We start from the raw sequence: 12,335 nt of genomic DNA on the forward strand, positions 1-12,335 counted from the left end.
AGAGAGCCTGGGCCAGACCTGCCGTTTACAGCTGTGTGACCCTGAATGAGAGCTTCCCGGCCCTGAGCCTCTACTTTCTAAATGTAAAATGGAGCTGAAAACATAGGCCCTGCCTGTGAGGGTTGTTTGCCCGGAATGAAAATGCAAAAGATTTTGGTGGCCTCCCTTTGGGCATTAAAGTATAAGTTCTCCTAAATTTAAGTATTCATTCAATTCACCATTTTCCAGAGGCAAATTATTCACTCTGAAGCTTAGCCAGGCTTTTGTCTTTTCTTCTCTGTGCTTCTTAGCACCTTCGCTAACCAGCAAAGGAGAGAAAGGAGATGCCCTCTGAGGTAAGGGCTGCTGAGAGGGGCAGCCGGGAGAAGCCATGGCCGACTTGAGGTCTGGAGGCAGCTGGAGAATGGTAGTACCACTGACAGGAGGCACTGGGACAGCTCCAGGCCGTTGTCAATAACCACTGGCCTGCATTTGATTCTGCTTCTACTTTTGTATCATGGGATCAATCTCATTCATTCATTTATTTACTCACTCCTTCATACAAGCCACCTTCCAGGCACTGTGCTAGGTGCCAGAGGAGGGAGAGGACCCTAAGCCTAGGAATTGCATTGTGCAGTTGTGGAGGTCTGTTTCCCCCATACCGGAAACATCAGCATTTATTCCATCAAACAAGGGCTGTAATCAGATCACAGATTCTGATGAATGAACTTGCTGGGCTGTAGTAAAAAGCCTATGAGGTTTTGGGAGTAGAGCCATAGGCATTTTGCAGTATGTTCTTCCCTTTTTTTAATAAATTCACCCCCTTTTCTTTGCATCTCTCCCTGCCCTCCACCTCACACCAGCAAGCAGTTTATCCCTCCATTATAAGCAGTGTGACTCTAAGATGCTTGTCAAATGTTCTCATTTTGTCCTTGGACAGTGTGACCCTTGTTCTGTTCTTATTGATCAGCACACCCAAAATATCATGCTCTTCAGTCATTACTGAAGAATTTTCTAGGGGTGGAGGAGGTCAAGCCAAGAACTTTTACATTTGGGAGATTGAAATCTATTTTTAAAACTTGATGTTGGAGGTTCGGCCCCATCCTGATGGTCACTCTCCGAAAATGCCCAGCATTTTTTGTGTAGACAGCTGTCAAGCCACATGTCTTGCACCCTGGCCACAGGCAATTGGTTTTTCAGTGCTCAGTGCTTCCCAGTGAGGTTATTATGTTGCTTTCTGGTTCTCCTTCCTCCTCCCAGATGTTAGACAGCAGTGTTATCGTCTGCTCTGTGTCATCTAGCACAGGACTGGGTGAGGGGCGGAGCTGTCAAACAGGCTGTGGGGTTATGATCAGGGCTTTTATAGCAGATGACCTGAGTTCTGAGCCCCACTCCATCACTAACTAGCAAGTGACCTGGGGAAATTTCCACATCAGTGTTCCTCGATTGTCCTCATCTGTAATGTAGGTGATGAAAATAGTTCTCTGCTTCCTGGGGTTATGATGGGAATAGAATGAGCAAATTCATGTTAGCTGCCCAGCACTGAGCCTATTGCTCAGCAAGTGCTCAGCAGATGCTGCTGCTGGTGATGACAGTGATGACAAAAACAAACCTTCATATTTCTTGGCGCTTCCATATGTGTGAGTGTCCCGTCCCCTGCCTTCCTGCCTTCAGCCTCGTTCCACCTACAGTCTGCCATCCCCACCAAGATTCCCTGTGGTCTTGTCACAAGGCTAAACTTGTTTCTGGTCCCTCAGTGACTCCACATGGCCCCCAGGACTCTTATCACAGCCACACACAGCTCTTCTTGGTCAGGTCCTCACATGCCTTCTCAGGCTCACCTCTGTCAACTCTGTTCCGTAGACGTTAAGCTCCAGCCTAAGGGTTCTCAGGTTCCAGTGCACAGACTCATGCCGGCAAATTAAGAACACTAAGAACAATGCAGTTGGTTTTTCATTTACAAATGTGTAGTCAATTGTTTCTTAAGAGACAGGGTCTTGCTCTGTTGCTCAGGCTGGAGCACAGTGGTGCAATCATAGGTCATTGTGACCTGGACCTCCTGAGCGCAAGCAATCCTCCTGTCTCAGCTTCCTAAGTTGCTAGGACTACAGGTGTACACCACCATACCCAGCTAATTTTTTTTTTCTGAGTTTTTGTAGAGACAGGGTCTCACTATGTTGCCAAGCCTGGGCTTGAACTCATGCCCTCCAGCAGCCCTACTGCAATAGCTTTTCAAAGCACTGTGCCCAGGCCTAAAAATTCTCTTTTTTTTTTTTTGAGACTATATTTTCTCTATTATGTGTAGTAAATGGTGATGACAGTAGATGACTGCTTTGTGTAATGTGTGTGAGTGTGTGTAAGTGTGTGTGCATTGGTCATTACTGGCATAATGGACATTAGCATATCTGTGTGGATCTCGATTTTGTATGTGGAAATTTTACTGGGTTTCTAAGCCTTAGACACTGGGACCTCAGACCTAGCTTCCCCAGATGACTTCCCATTCCCCAACACCAGGTACTGCCATGCATTTATGAATTTGCACCTTTTACTAAAGTCCTACTGAACCTCTAATACCCAAGTCAATTATCACCACCCACCACCTCCCCTAGCTTCTATAGCCTTTTTAGCATTACCCCACCCCAAGCAGAAGTCGCTTCCTCTGCTGTTACAATCCTATCTTGATTCTTCCTGGTGGTTCTATGCACCTGCGACTTCTCTGTGGTCACTGAGCCCCCCGGAGAGAGAGGGCGCCTGGTACCACTTTTTCCCTCAGGCCTGACACTGCATTTTGTTCAAAGACACTGGTCACTACGTATTGGCAATTCAGTCCTTGGGGCAAGGAAGGACTCAGAGAAGAAATTGAGGCCATATCTCAGTTTTTTATTTGCTTCTGCTGTGGCTCATGTCACATTATGAGGTTGCCTTACACATTCTGTTTCCTCTTTTCTCCTCCATAAACACATGAGCTTCATGCAGCGGGAAACAGTGGGCATGTTGATGGAATTTACTGCTTTGTCGAAACTCAGAGCAGTCTTGTCACACAGCAGGCCCTCAGCTGATATGATGAATGGGTTTGTGAGTAAATGAATGAAACAAACAAGGAAACATTATTTTTCAATATTGTTTGACAGAGATGGCACCTTTCTTCTCTAAGAAGTCAGCCATGCAACACATGGCACTGGGGACCTAACCTCACTCCTCCAAAGATGTGGGGCCTTCCTTCCAATATGTTTTGGGGTGAAGGTATTCTGTGAAATGGAAGGATAAGGTAAGATATCTTAGTGGATAAAAGATGAGGATGAAAAAATACCCAATGTCACTAAGGGGTGGACAGCAGAGTCAGATGGATGAGGAACAGGCCCTGGCTCCAGGATTTGGCAGCCCTGCCCTCCAGATTCACAGGTTGAGCAGGTGTTTATTTGAGCACCCCCTGCATGCCAGGAAGCAGCAAAGATGCCAGAGACCCAGCAACAAGCATGAGAGTGACAGTTGTCATGGAGTTTATGTTTGTTCCCATGGGAAGTGCAGATGACAGTAAACAGTGAATCCCAGGACACAATCTGAGAGTGATCAGAACTAGGATGGAAGGAAATATGGATAAAGGGACCAGCCCTGCACCAGGCATGGAAATTAGCCTGTAAGCTCTGTGAGGTCAGCTGCTGCATCAGTCCTAGGACAGTTCCTGCCTCGTAGCGCTGTGTGGCTGTTGATGAGGGAAAGGGATGGAGTCAGTTTTCCAGGGACAAGTATACCAGTTACTGTGAGCCTGAGAGAGGCCTGGGAGAGGGCTGGCTGGAGTTGCCAAAGAGGCTGGAGCCTGCCCTTTGAGTTGCAAGCATGTGACATCAGCAGGGCAGGGCCAACCGTCCCATCTATCATCTGAGGACCTGAGGCTGTGTGGCACTTCCTCACACGGATGCCAGGTGTGAGAAACATTTCCCATTAATTAACCTCTAATGCCTCAGAGGTGGCAGAGGTGTGGCAGAACTTGGCACTGCTGTTATTTAGGGGCCAGGGAGGGAGGCTGCTAATGTGTTTGCACCTCCCAGAGTCTCCCCAATGTGAGAAGGCAGTTCCTCCGGAACTGCAGGGAGAGATGCGGAGAGAACTCCCAGAGTAGGGGAGGGAGGTGCTCCTCATCTGTCCCTTCCCTCTGTGGACAGGCATGCATGGGCCACATGCACCCACCCACAGATGGCATCCTACCCAGGCAGGTGCTCACCCAACCCCCCAGAGGTGCACACACACCCACTGTGCACACCTGCCCACTGGTGTCCACAGGCCACACCATGCCCTGGATGACCACACCTGCCCCGCTGTGCACCTGCAGCGATACACTCATGTTCTTTACCTTTGGGGGCTTTGTAAGTTATTTTCTCCAGTTAGTAGCACTATTTTAAAATTTCTCTTCTTGGGCAGAGAGTCATAGTTCTCACAAGCCCTCCCTTGGCACAGCTCTGGGCTTGAGCCACCCCAGGGAAGGCAGAGGGGAGAGGAAACTTCCTCCCTGGGGGATGTAGAGCAGCTCAGCCTGGGACCCTTGGGCATGGGTCTTCCATCCCCTGGTGACACCTGAGCCCCTGGAGCTGCTGCTCAGACTAAGGCATCTGTTCTGGTCAATGCATTGGATTTTTGGTTTATGAGAAAATTGGGTCTTTTGAGCTGAAGACCCTCTAGTGGCTCCTTGCTGAATTCTGAATCAAGTTCAAGTTTCTGACCATGACCCTGCCTGCCTCCTCAGCACATCCGTGCCCCTCGGCTCCTGTTTCCCTCCTGCCTGGAACAGCCTATCCCTTTCCCATCATAGCCCCTGTCCTCCCTATCATAGTTGGTCAGTTGGCACCTACCCTCGAGGCTCCCTGAGCAGGACCTGGGTCCTGTCCTTCTTTGAGTCTGGGGGATCCTGGTTCAAGACCCTCTACATGTCCCCTGGCACATACCTGAGCTGTTGTTGGCATTGGAGATACAGCTGCAAATATCCATCAAGGACCTGCCATCAGGAGCTTCAGCTTGGGGCATGGGCAGGAGGAGTAGACACAACTACAAACAAACAAATGAACGTGTGCATGCATGTGCGTGTGCATGTCTGTGTGTGTGCGTGCATGTGTGTGCATGTCTCTGTGTGTGTGTGTGCATGTCTGTGTGTGCACATGTCTGTGTGTGTGCTTGTGCATGTCTGCGTGTCTGTGTGCATGTCTGCATGTCTGTGCGTGTGTGTGCATATCTCTGTGTGTGCGCATGTCTGTGTGTGTGCTTGTGCATGTCTGCGTGTCTGTGTGCGTGTGCATGTGCATGTCTGTGTGTGTGTGTGCATGTGCATGTCTCCGTGTGTGCATGTGTGTGCACATGTCTGTGTGTGTGCATGTCTGCGTGTCTGTGTGTGTGCTTGTGTGTGCATGCACACCAGCTGATACCCATGATGAGAAAAATAAAGAGGAAGGTAAGAGATCGTGATGAGTGCTGTCCACATGGGGTGAGCCAGGAGGGTTTAAATTCACACCTTTATTCATTGTTCATCTCCCACAGGCGAGTACAGCCCCACAAAGGCAGGCATTGTTTCTTTTGTTCACCTCTGCAAACCCTCTGCCTAGTAGAATACATGGTGCATGGTTGGTGTCAGTAGGTATTTGTTGAAAGGTAGAATGAATAAGTGACGAGTGAGTGAGTGAGTGAATGAGTGAGTGAGCGAGTCAGTAAGTGAGTGAATTCTTAAAGGGAGAGAGGAGTGCAGTTTCCTCAGTGGCCAAGGTGCTCCCCTCCCAGCCCTCAGCTCTGCTGTGAGGAACGCTGTGCTTCAGAGACAGGGTGGGAACTCAGAACCTGCTCCAGCCCCTAGGGCAGAAGTAGGGGAGGCAGCTGATTAAAATAGTGATGGTGGTGATGTGGTCCTGGCAGCGATGGTGGTAGGGAGGAGGAGGAGGAGGAGGAGGAGGCACCAGCCCTCTTTCCCAGCTTCCATCCATGGAAAGTCACATATCTGCAGCAAGGGGTAGAGACTGTAATCCCAAGAAGGCCCTGGCAAAGGGATGCAAGGTGGGGAGAGTGGGGACAATGTTTCAACCTCCTGTTAGAAAGTAGCAGAGCCAGGAGGGGAGCCTGTGGTGCCTGGCCCCAGCCCCCGTGTTCTTCACAGCCACATCATACCGGCTTCCACGGTACATAGCAAGCACCAATGCACAGTAAGGATGATGATGGAGGGCAGGGATGCAGCAGAGCACAGAGAGCCGCACAAGTTTCATAATTAACTTGCATTTTGTCCTAAACGAGAAGGAAAGCCCCCTTGGGAAGGGGAGTGAGCAGGAATTGATAGGGTTAGAGTTCCATTTCTAAGAGATCAGATCACAGGAAGACCAGCTGGAGGCCACTGTAGGTATCTGGGGCAAGGATGCTGGTGCTGGACCAGGGTTGTAGTGATGCAGGTGGCAAACAGAGTTGGGTTCAGGGCCTGATCTATAGTTTATTCCATTTGCTGCTCCTTTTTGCCTTGGCTGCTAGGAAGCTCAGGGCACACAAGCACTCTCCTTTGGAGCCCATGTGGTGTCTGTTGTGAGGACCACCTAACTCCTTGATGCTGTGGCCCTGAGCAGACCCCGCTTCCTCCAGATCCCTCCCAATACTTTCTTCATTCTGCAGCTGTGTGTGTTTCTGGTGACTGCTGCCGATCCTTTGTGAAGGAGGTGAGATATAAATAAAGCAGTGATAATGCTCCATCCTCATCCCTGGGGATCTTTGTCTTCATCTTCAGCTGAGCTTGGAGGCTTGGGGAGACCCAGCCCATCCTTTCCTGTGTGCCAGGAATGCTCAGAACAGCTGGCTCTCCCAAGGCCATGTGGACTCATAGTCCTGCTCCCATCTGTAGGCAACTGTAGGCAGATGAAGGAAAGGAGAGGATGAGAACATGAATGCCTTGTCTCTGAGAAGAGAAAGACCCCTCTACATCCTTCTGCCTCCCATGGCCTTGGGGAGAGGGTGGCAGGGAGGATCTGTGGTTGATCAGTGTTCTGCAGCTGTCCTGGTTCCACACATTTCCTGGGCTGCCACTGGGTACCAGGCACTACGTGCTGGGGTCACCCCCAAAACACGGAGGATGCCATTGCTATAGCTTCCTTAATGGTATGCAGAGCCAGAGGGAGGAGTCCTCAACAAGACATTCCTGGGCTTGTCTTTCCCCATAGGGCTGCTTTGTGGAGCAACTGTGGACGCAGCACCTAGCACAGTTAACGCTTGTATTAGTCTGTTTTCACACTCCTATGAAGAAGTGTCCCTAGTAAAACAAAAAAGAACTGCCCAAGACTGAATAATTTTTAAAGGAAAGACAGTTCAGCACAGTTGGGGAAGCCTCAGGAAACTTATCATGGTGGAAGGAGGTGAAGCAAGGCAGCAGGAAGGAGACATCTCGAGAGACAGAAGATGAGCCTCTTATAGAATCCTTAGATCTCATGAGAACCCACTCAATATATGAGGCCAGCATGGGGGAAACCAACCCCCGATCCAATCACCTCCACCTCGTCTTTCCCTTGATAAATGCGGATTATGGGGATTATAATTCAGAATGAGATTTGGGTGGGGACACAAAGCCTAACCATATCAGCACTCTATTAGTAATGCCTGAAGAGAATGGCCTCATGTCGTGACCCACCTGGGGTGACCCTGGTTTGTCCTCTTATCTTGGTTTTCCATCCCTCTGTGTTCTGCTTTTGGTCCCCTCGATGCATCTTGGGAAGACGAGAGGGGTCTCTGGAGTCAGGGTGCTCAAGGTCCTGCCCTGACATGGCATTTCCCAGCTCTGCAACCAACAACAAAATGGCTCAGGGCTCCGATCGTCAGTTTTTTCACCTGTAAAATGGATATAAAACTGAATGACCCTTAGCTCATAGATTTATTGTGAAGGTAAAATAAGACAATGTCTTAGGAAGGTTCCTGTCCCCGCACAAGCGGTGACCAACATTGACTCCATCATCATTATTCCATTTATATGATAGAAATTTCTATAATAGAATGTTCACCAAACGTTACCCTCACTGGCGTGGTGTGCTAATCAGTGACTGCAAAGTCTAGACACGTGGGTATTATTATTTTACGTGGATGATCACCTGAACTATGAATAAACTGTGTATTGTGGATGTTTATATTTGTTTCCAGATTGTTTTGTATTTTACCTTTTTTAAAGACAGGGTCTCCCTCTGTAGCCTGGGCTGGAGTACAGTTGCAAATCATAGCTCACTGCAGTCTTGAGCCTCCTAGGCTCAAGTGATCCTCCTGTCTTAGACTCCCAGGTAGCTGTAACTACAGGCATGCACCACCATGACTAATTTTCAAAATTTGTTTTTGTAGTGGTGGAGTCTCTCTGTGTTGCCCAGGCTGGTCTCGAACTCTTGGGATCAACTGATCTGCTATCCTTGGCCTCCTAAAACATTAAGATTACAGGCATGAGCCACTGCACCCAGCCTTTCCAGATGTATGACCACATTGAGTGCTCCCTTCAACCTTACCTACCAGGAATGATTATCACAGTGTATTTTTTTAAGATGTGGAAACTGAGGCTCCAAGGTGCCAGGTGGCTTACCAAAAGGCCCTGGGCTAGAGACAGGTGCAGCCCTTAGGAGGCCAGACCTTGTGGAAGCTCTAGAGGCTGTCAGACAGACTGCCTGTCACTGGGGGCACAGAGGTCACTGCCATGTGGAACATTGGGCCCTCAGGTGCTGCCACACATGGCTCTTCTCCAGGCTGAGCACTGCAGAGCCCAGATTCAGAGCAGGCTGTCCTGGCCCTCCATGGGGCAGCTGGTTGCATGCATGGGGTGCCTTAGGTGGGAAAGGTGGGTTGTAACCCCTTCCCTGGATCCGAAGGGGCTGGTCCATCATAACTCCCTGCCCCTTGGATGCTGGTGATTCCCCTTCCTCTCCCAACACTGGTGACCTCCCCCTGTCCTCTCTGACAATGGTAACCTCTTTCTTCAGGTGAGCCCTTCTGTTTCCTCAGGTGAACCTCCCAGCCCTTCTCCTAGCATGTTCATGCTTCCTGGGGCTCTCAGGTCTCCATAAGCTCAGGGCTCCCAGCCCCTTCCACAGGCAGCAGCAAGGCAAATTCACCTGCTAGCTGTGGAACTGACCATGTGCTGATTGTGGCAGCTGAGCAGGTGCGGGTATGTATGTCCAAAGGGTGAGGGCTTCTGTGCCAGAAGCTGTGCTGGAGAGCACCTCGAGTCTGTGACCTTCCACCCCAGCGATACTGGGAGGTTAGATCGGAGCCTGCTTGGGACTCAGGTACTTGTTGCTGCCAGAAGAAAAGGCCCTTCACTGTCCCAGGAGGCATTTGGGGCGATGTGGTCATTCATTCTCAGTCCTGCCTGGGTGACGGCCCGAACTAGGTCTACACTGTGACCGTGGGATGGAGGTGATGCTGGCTTACTTCGCGAGCTTCTCTAACTTTACCTTTTGTTAGTTGCGTTTTGTTTTAATTCTCACTAATCTTTCTTACGAAGTAACACACAGCGTGTGCTACAGAAACAGCTTATGAAGCACAGTCCCTTTCTCCACCGCGGGCCAGCAGCCAGGGCTCCCCATTTTTTTCTTTTTTTTTTTTTCTTTTTTTTGAGACAGAGTCTTGCCCTATCACCCAGACTGGAGTATAATGGCACGATCTCAGCTCACTGCAACCTCAGCCTCCAGGTTCAAACGATTCTCCTGTCTCAGTCTCCTGAGTAGCTGGGATTTCAGGTACCCGCCACCACACCTGGCTAATTTTTGTATATTTAGTAGAGACGGGGTTTCATCATGTTGATCAGGCTGGTCTCAAACTCCTGACCTCATGATCCGCCCACCTCAGCCTCCCACAGGCGTGAGCCATGGTGCCCAGCTCAAGGATTCCCTATTTCTTTGGAGGTCCCACAGACATTTTCTCTGCATACACCACTGTGCACCTGTATACTATCCCTGTTCACACACTGGTGGCATGTGCTATGTGAATTTGGGCACTGGGGTTTTCTTTGGCCTGTTTATTTCAGATCAGTTTCCTGTCTGTGCATGCAGATCACTTTCTTTCTTTCCACATCTGCACACAGGTCATTGACAGGATAGACGATGACTTACCTAGTCCCCTGTGGACAGGCATGTAGGTTGCTACCAGTCTCTGCTACAACAAACAGCACTGCCATGAGCTTCCTGGGACATTCACCTTCACACGTCCCAGAGTCTACAAACATGGCCATTTCATGGACAAGGAAGGGGTCCTAGGAGTGTTCCTTCCTTCTGTCTGTTCACAGACTTGCTCTGCAGCTGTTCACTCAGAATTCTCACTAGCCTGGCTTTGCGCTGGGGTCCAAGGCTGCCCCAGGAGAGGTGACAGCCTGGTGGGAGAGCAGGCAGGCAGAGGTCTTTGAGGCTCCTTGGTGCCTGCATAGGGTAGCTTCATGGGCATAAGACAAGGGAGTGACCCCTGTCTGGGAAAAGAGGAAGGTAATGACTCTGGAGGAAGTCATATTCAGTGGAGGAGCTGAAGTTTATGAGGCAGAGAAGTGGGAGGGAGGGCAGCATGGGTGGAGGGCAGAGCACGAGCAGGCAGCATTTCAACCTGGAATTAGGGACATCTTCATGTTACATGGCAAAAGGCGAGGGCTTCTGGTGGCCCTGAGTGGGTCGCAGGAGGGAGGGTCTCACAGAGGGAAATTCAGCGCATGCACGCTGCTGAGCTGCCGCTACTGCGGGTGCCCCCTGGCTGGGGCAAGCCCCAGGCTCTCTGTGGTTCTGACAACCCTCCTGGAGTCCAGGCTTTAGGGGATCACCGGTGACCCCTCAGGGGGAGAGGGGTGGTTGCCTTCACCCCCAGGCGTTGTACAGGTTTGGTGGTTACTTGAGGACCCCTCTTGGTTTTCATATTCCAGATGAGATGGACCAAACGCCTCCGGCGCGTCCTGAATATCTGGTCTCAGGGATTCGAACTCCCCCTGTGAGGAGGAACAGCAAACTGGCCACCCTGGGCAGGATCTTCAAACCCTGGAAATGGAGGAAAAAGAAAAACGAAAAACTGAAGCAGACCACGTCAGGTAAGGGCCTGGTGATGGGTGTGGGCAGGCTCTGGTTGGGACCAGCATCCTTGTCATGGTGCTGTGGCCCCTGCTGATCTGTGACTTCCTGGCCCCTGCAGAGGAGGGGCAGACTGCTCCCTGGCCTGTGATGGCCAGGAGCCACACAAGTTCCCCCTCTGGCCCCACCTGGCTGCCCTGAGGCCCTGTGGTGGGGTCGGCACCAGGCACCCCATGTGGGACGCTCTGCCCAGACCCTAAGGTGCCCACAGGTCCCCTGGGACCTAATAAGTCCCTGTTCAAAATGAGGCCTCTGACTCATTTAGGGCTGGTTGGGCCGAGACACTGGCCTTGGAGCAGGCTCTTGCTCTCTGGCTTCACTTGGGTAGCGAGCCCCCAGCCACACCACACCTGCAGGGCCTCACCTCCCACACCTACAATCTCATTTGGAGGACACTGGGGCCTGGGGCCTGCCCCCACAGATTCGAGTTTAGTTGGCCAAGAGTCCCTAGGTGACTCAGGGTTGAGGCCCCCAGTTTGGCCTTGACACCTCTGGGCCTCATTTCTTCCTGAAAGACAGAGGCTTCTCCCTGGCTCCTAAGCTCTGTTAGCATGCCTGTCCCTACACCCTCCCACCAAAACACCCAGAAGATTCCACTCACCTCCTGCACCCTCACACCCTGTCAGCCCTGGCTCTGTGGGAAGTCGGGTTGTGATGGCTGGTCCTGTTGCCTCTGCCTCCCTGGAATCCATCCTGGGAACTGCAGCCATGAGGCTGAACCACAGATAGGGTGGACCCAGGCAGTGATGATGGGACAAGCAGGCATAAGGCACATGGCAGCAGGGCATGGCCCCCCAGCACTTGGCACAAAGGAGCCAACTCAACCCTCAGAACCTCCTGCTAGGCCAGTGCCCTCCCAGGATCCTGCCCCATCATAGGGATGGAGAACAGGCCCAGAGAGCAGAAGTCACTCATCCAGGGTCACACGGCCAGCAGGTGGCAGGCTGAGGCTTGAACTCTGGCAGCCCAGTGTGCTGTCTCCTCAGCCTGGGCTCTGTGGATGGCAGTGTTCTGAGACGCAGAGCTGGAGGAGGTGGCATCTCCATCCTAGGACCCCGCCTCTGAGCCAGACCCTGTGAGCAACGCCTAAAAGCAGTGAGAGAGGGAGCTGCTGAGGTGGCATCAGTCCTGGGCCTTGGGAACCAGGCTTGGTGAGGGCCTGTCTCAGGCTGTTGCCTCAAGTGGTCCCTGGGGCCCCATTTCCAGCTCTAAAGAGGCACGAGCTCTGGGGCTTTGAGGATGGTGGAGATGAAGGCCAGGTGTTACAGCGTC

General features: G+C 51.3%; 1 protein-coding gene across 9 annotated transcripts in view; it reads left to right on the forward strand.

Annotated features, from left to right (window-relative positions):
* The window catches only part of PHACTR3 (phosphatase and actin regulator 3), a 283,717-nt gene that overhangs the window by 151,242 nt on the left and 120,140 nt on the right, over positions 1–12,335 (forward strand). For all 9 annotated transcript variants that reach the window (XM_035299076.3, XM_078372042.1, XM_035299077.2 and 6 more), the window contains one exon: positions 10,862–11,023. In XM_035299076.3, coding sequence (XP_035154967.1) covers positions 10,862–11,023 — 162 coding nt within the window. The remainder of the gene's footprint in view (positions 1–10,861; positions 11,024–12,335) is intronic.

The sequence above is a fragment of the Callithrix jacchus genome, chromosome 5 (assembly GCF_049354715.1).
Source record: "Callithrix jacchus isolate 240 chromosome 5, calJac240_pri, whole genome shotgun sequence".
Taxonomy (NCBI): domain Eukaryota; kingdom Metazoa; phylum Chordata; class Mammalia; order Primates; family Cebidae; genus Callithrix; species Callithrix jacchus.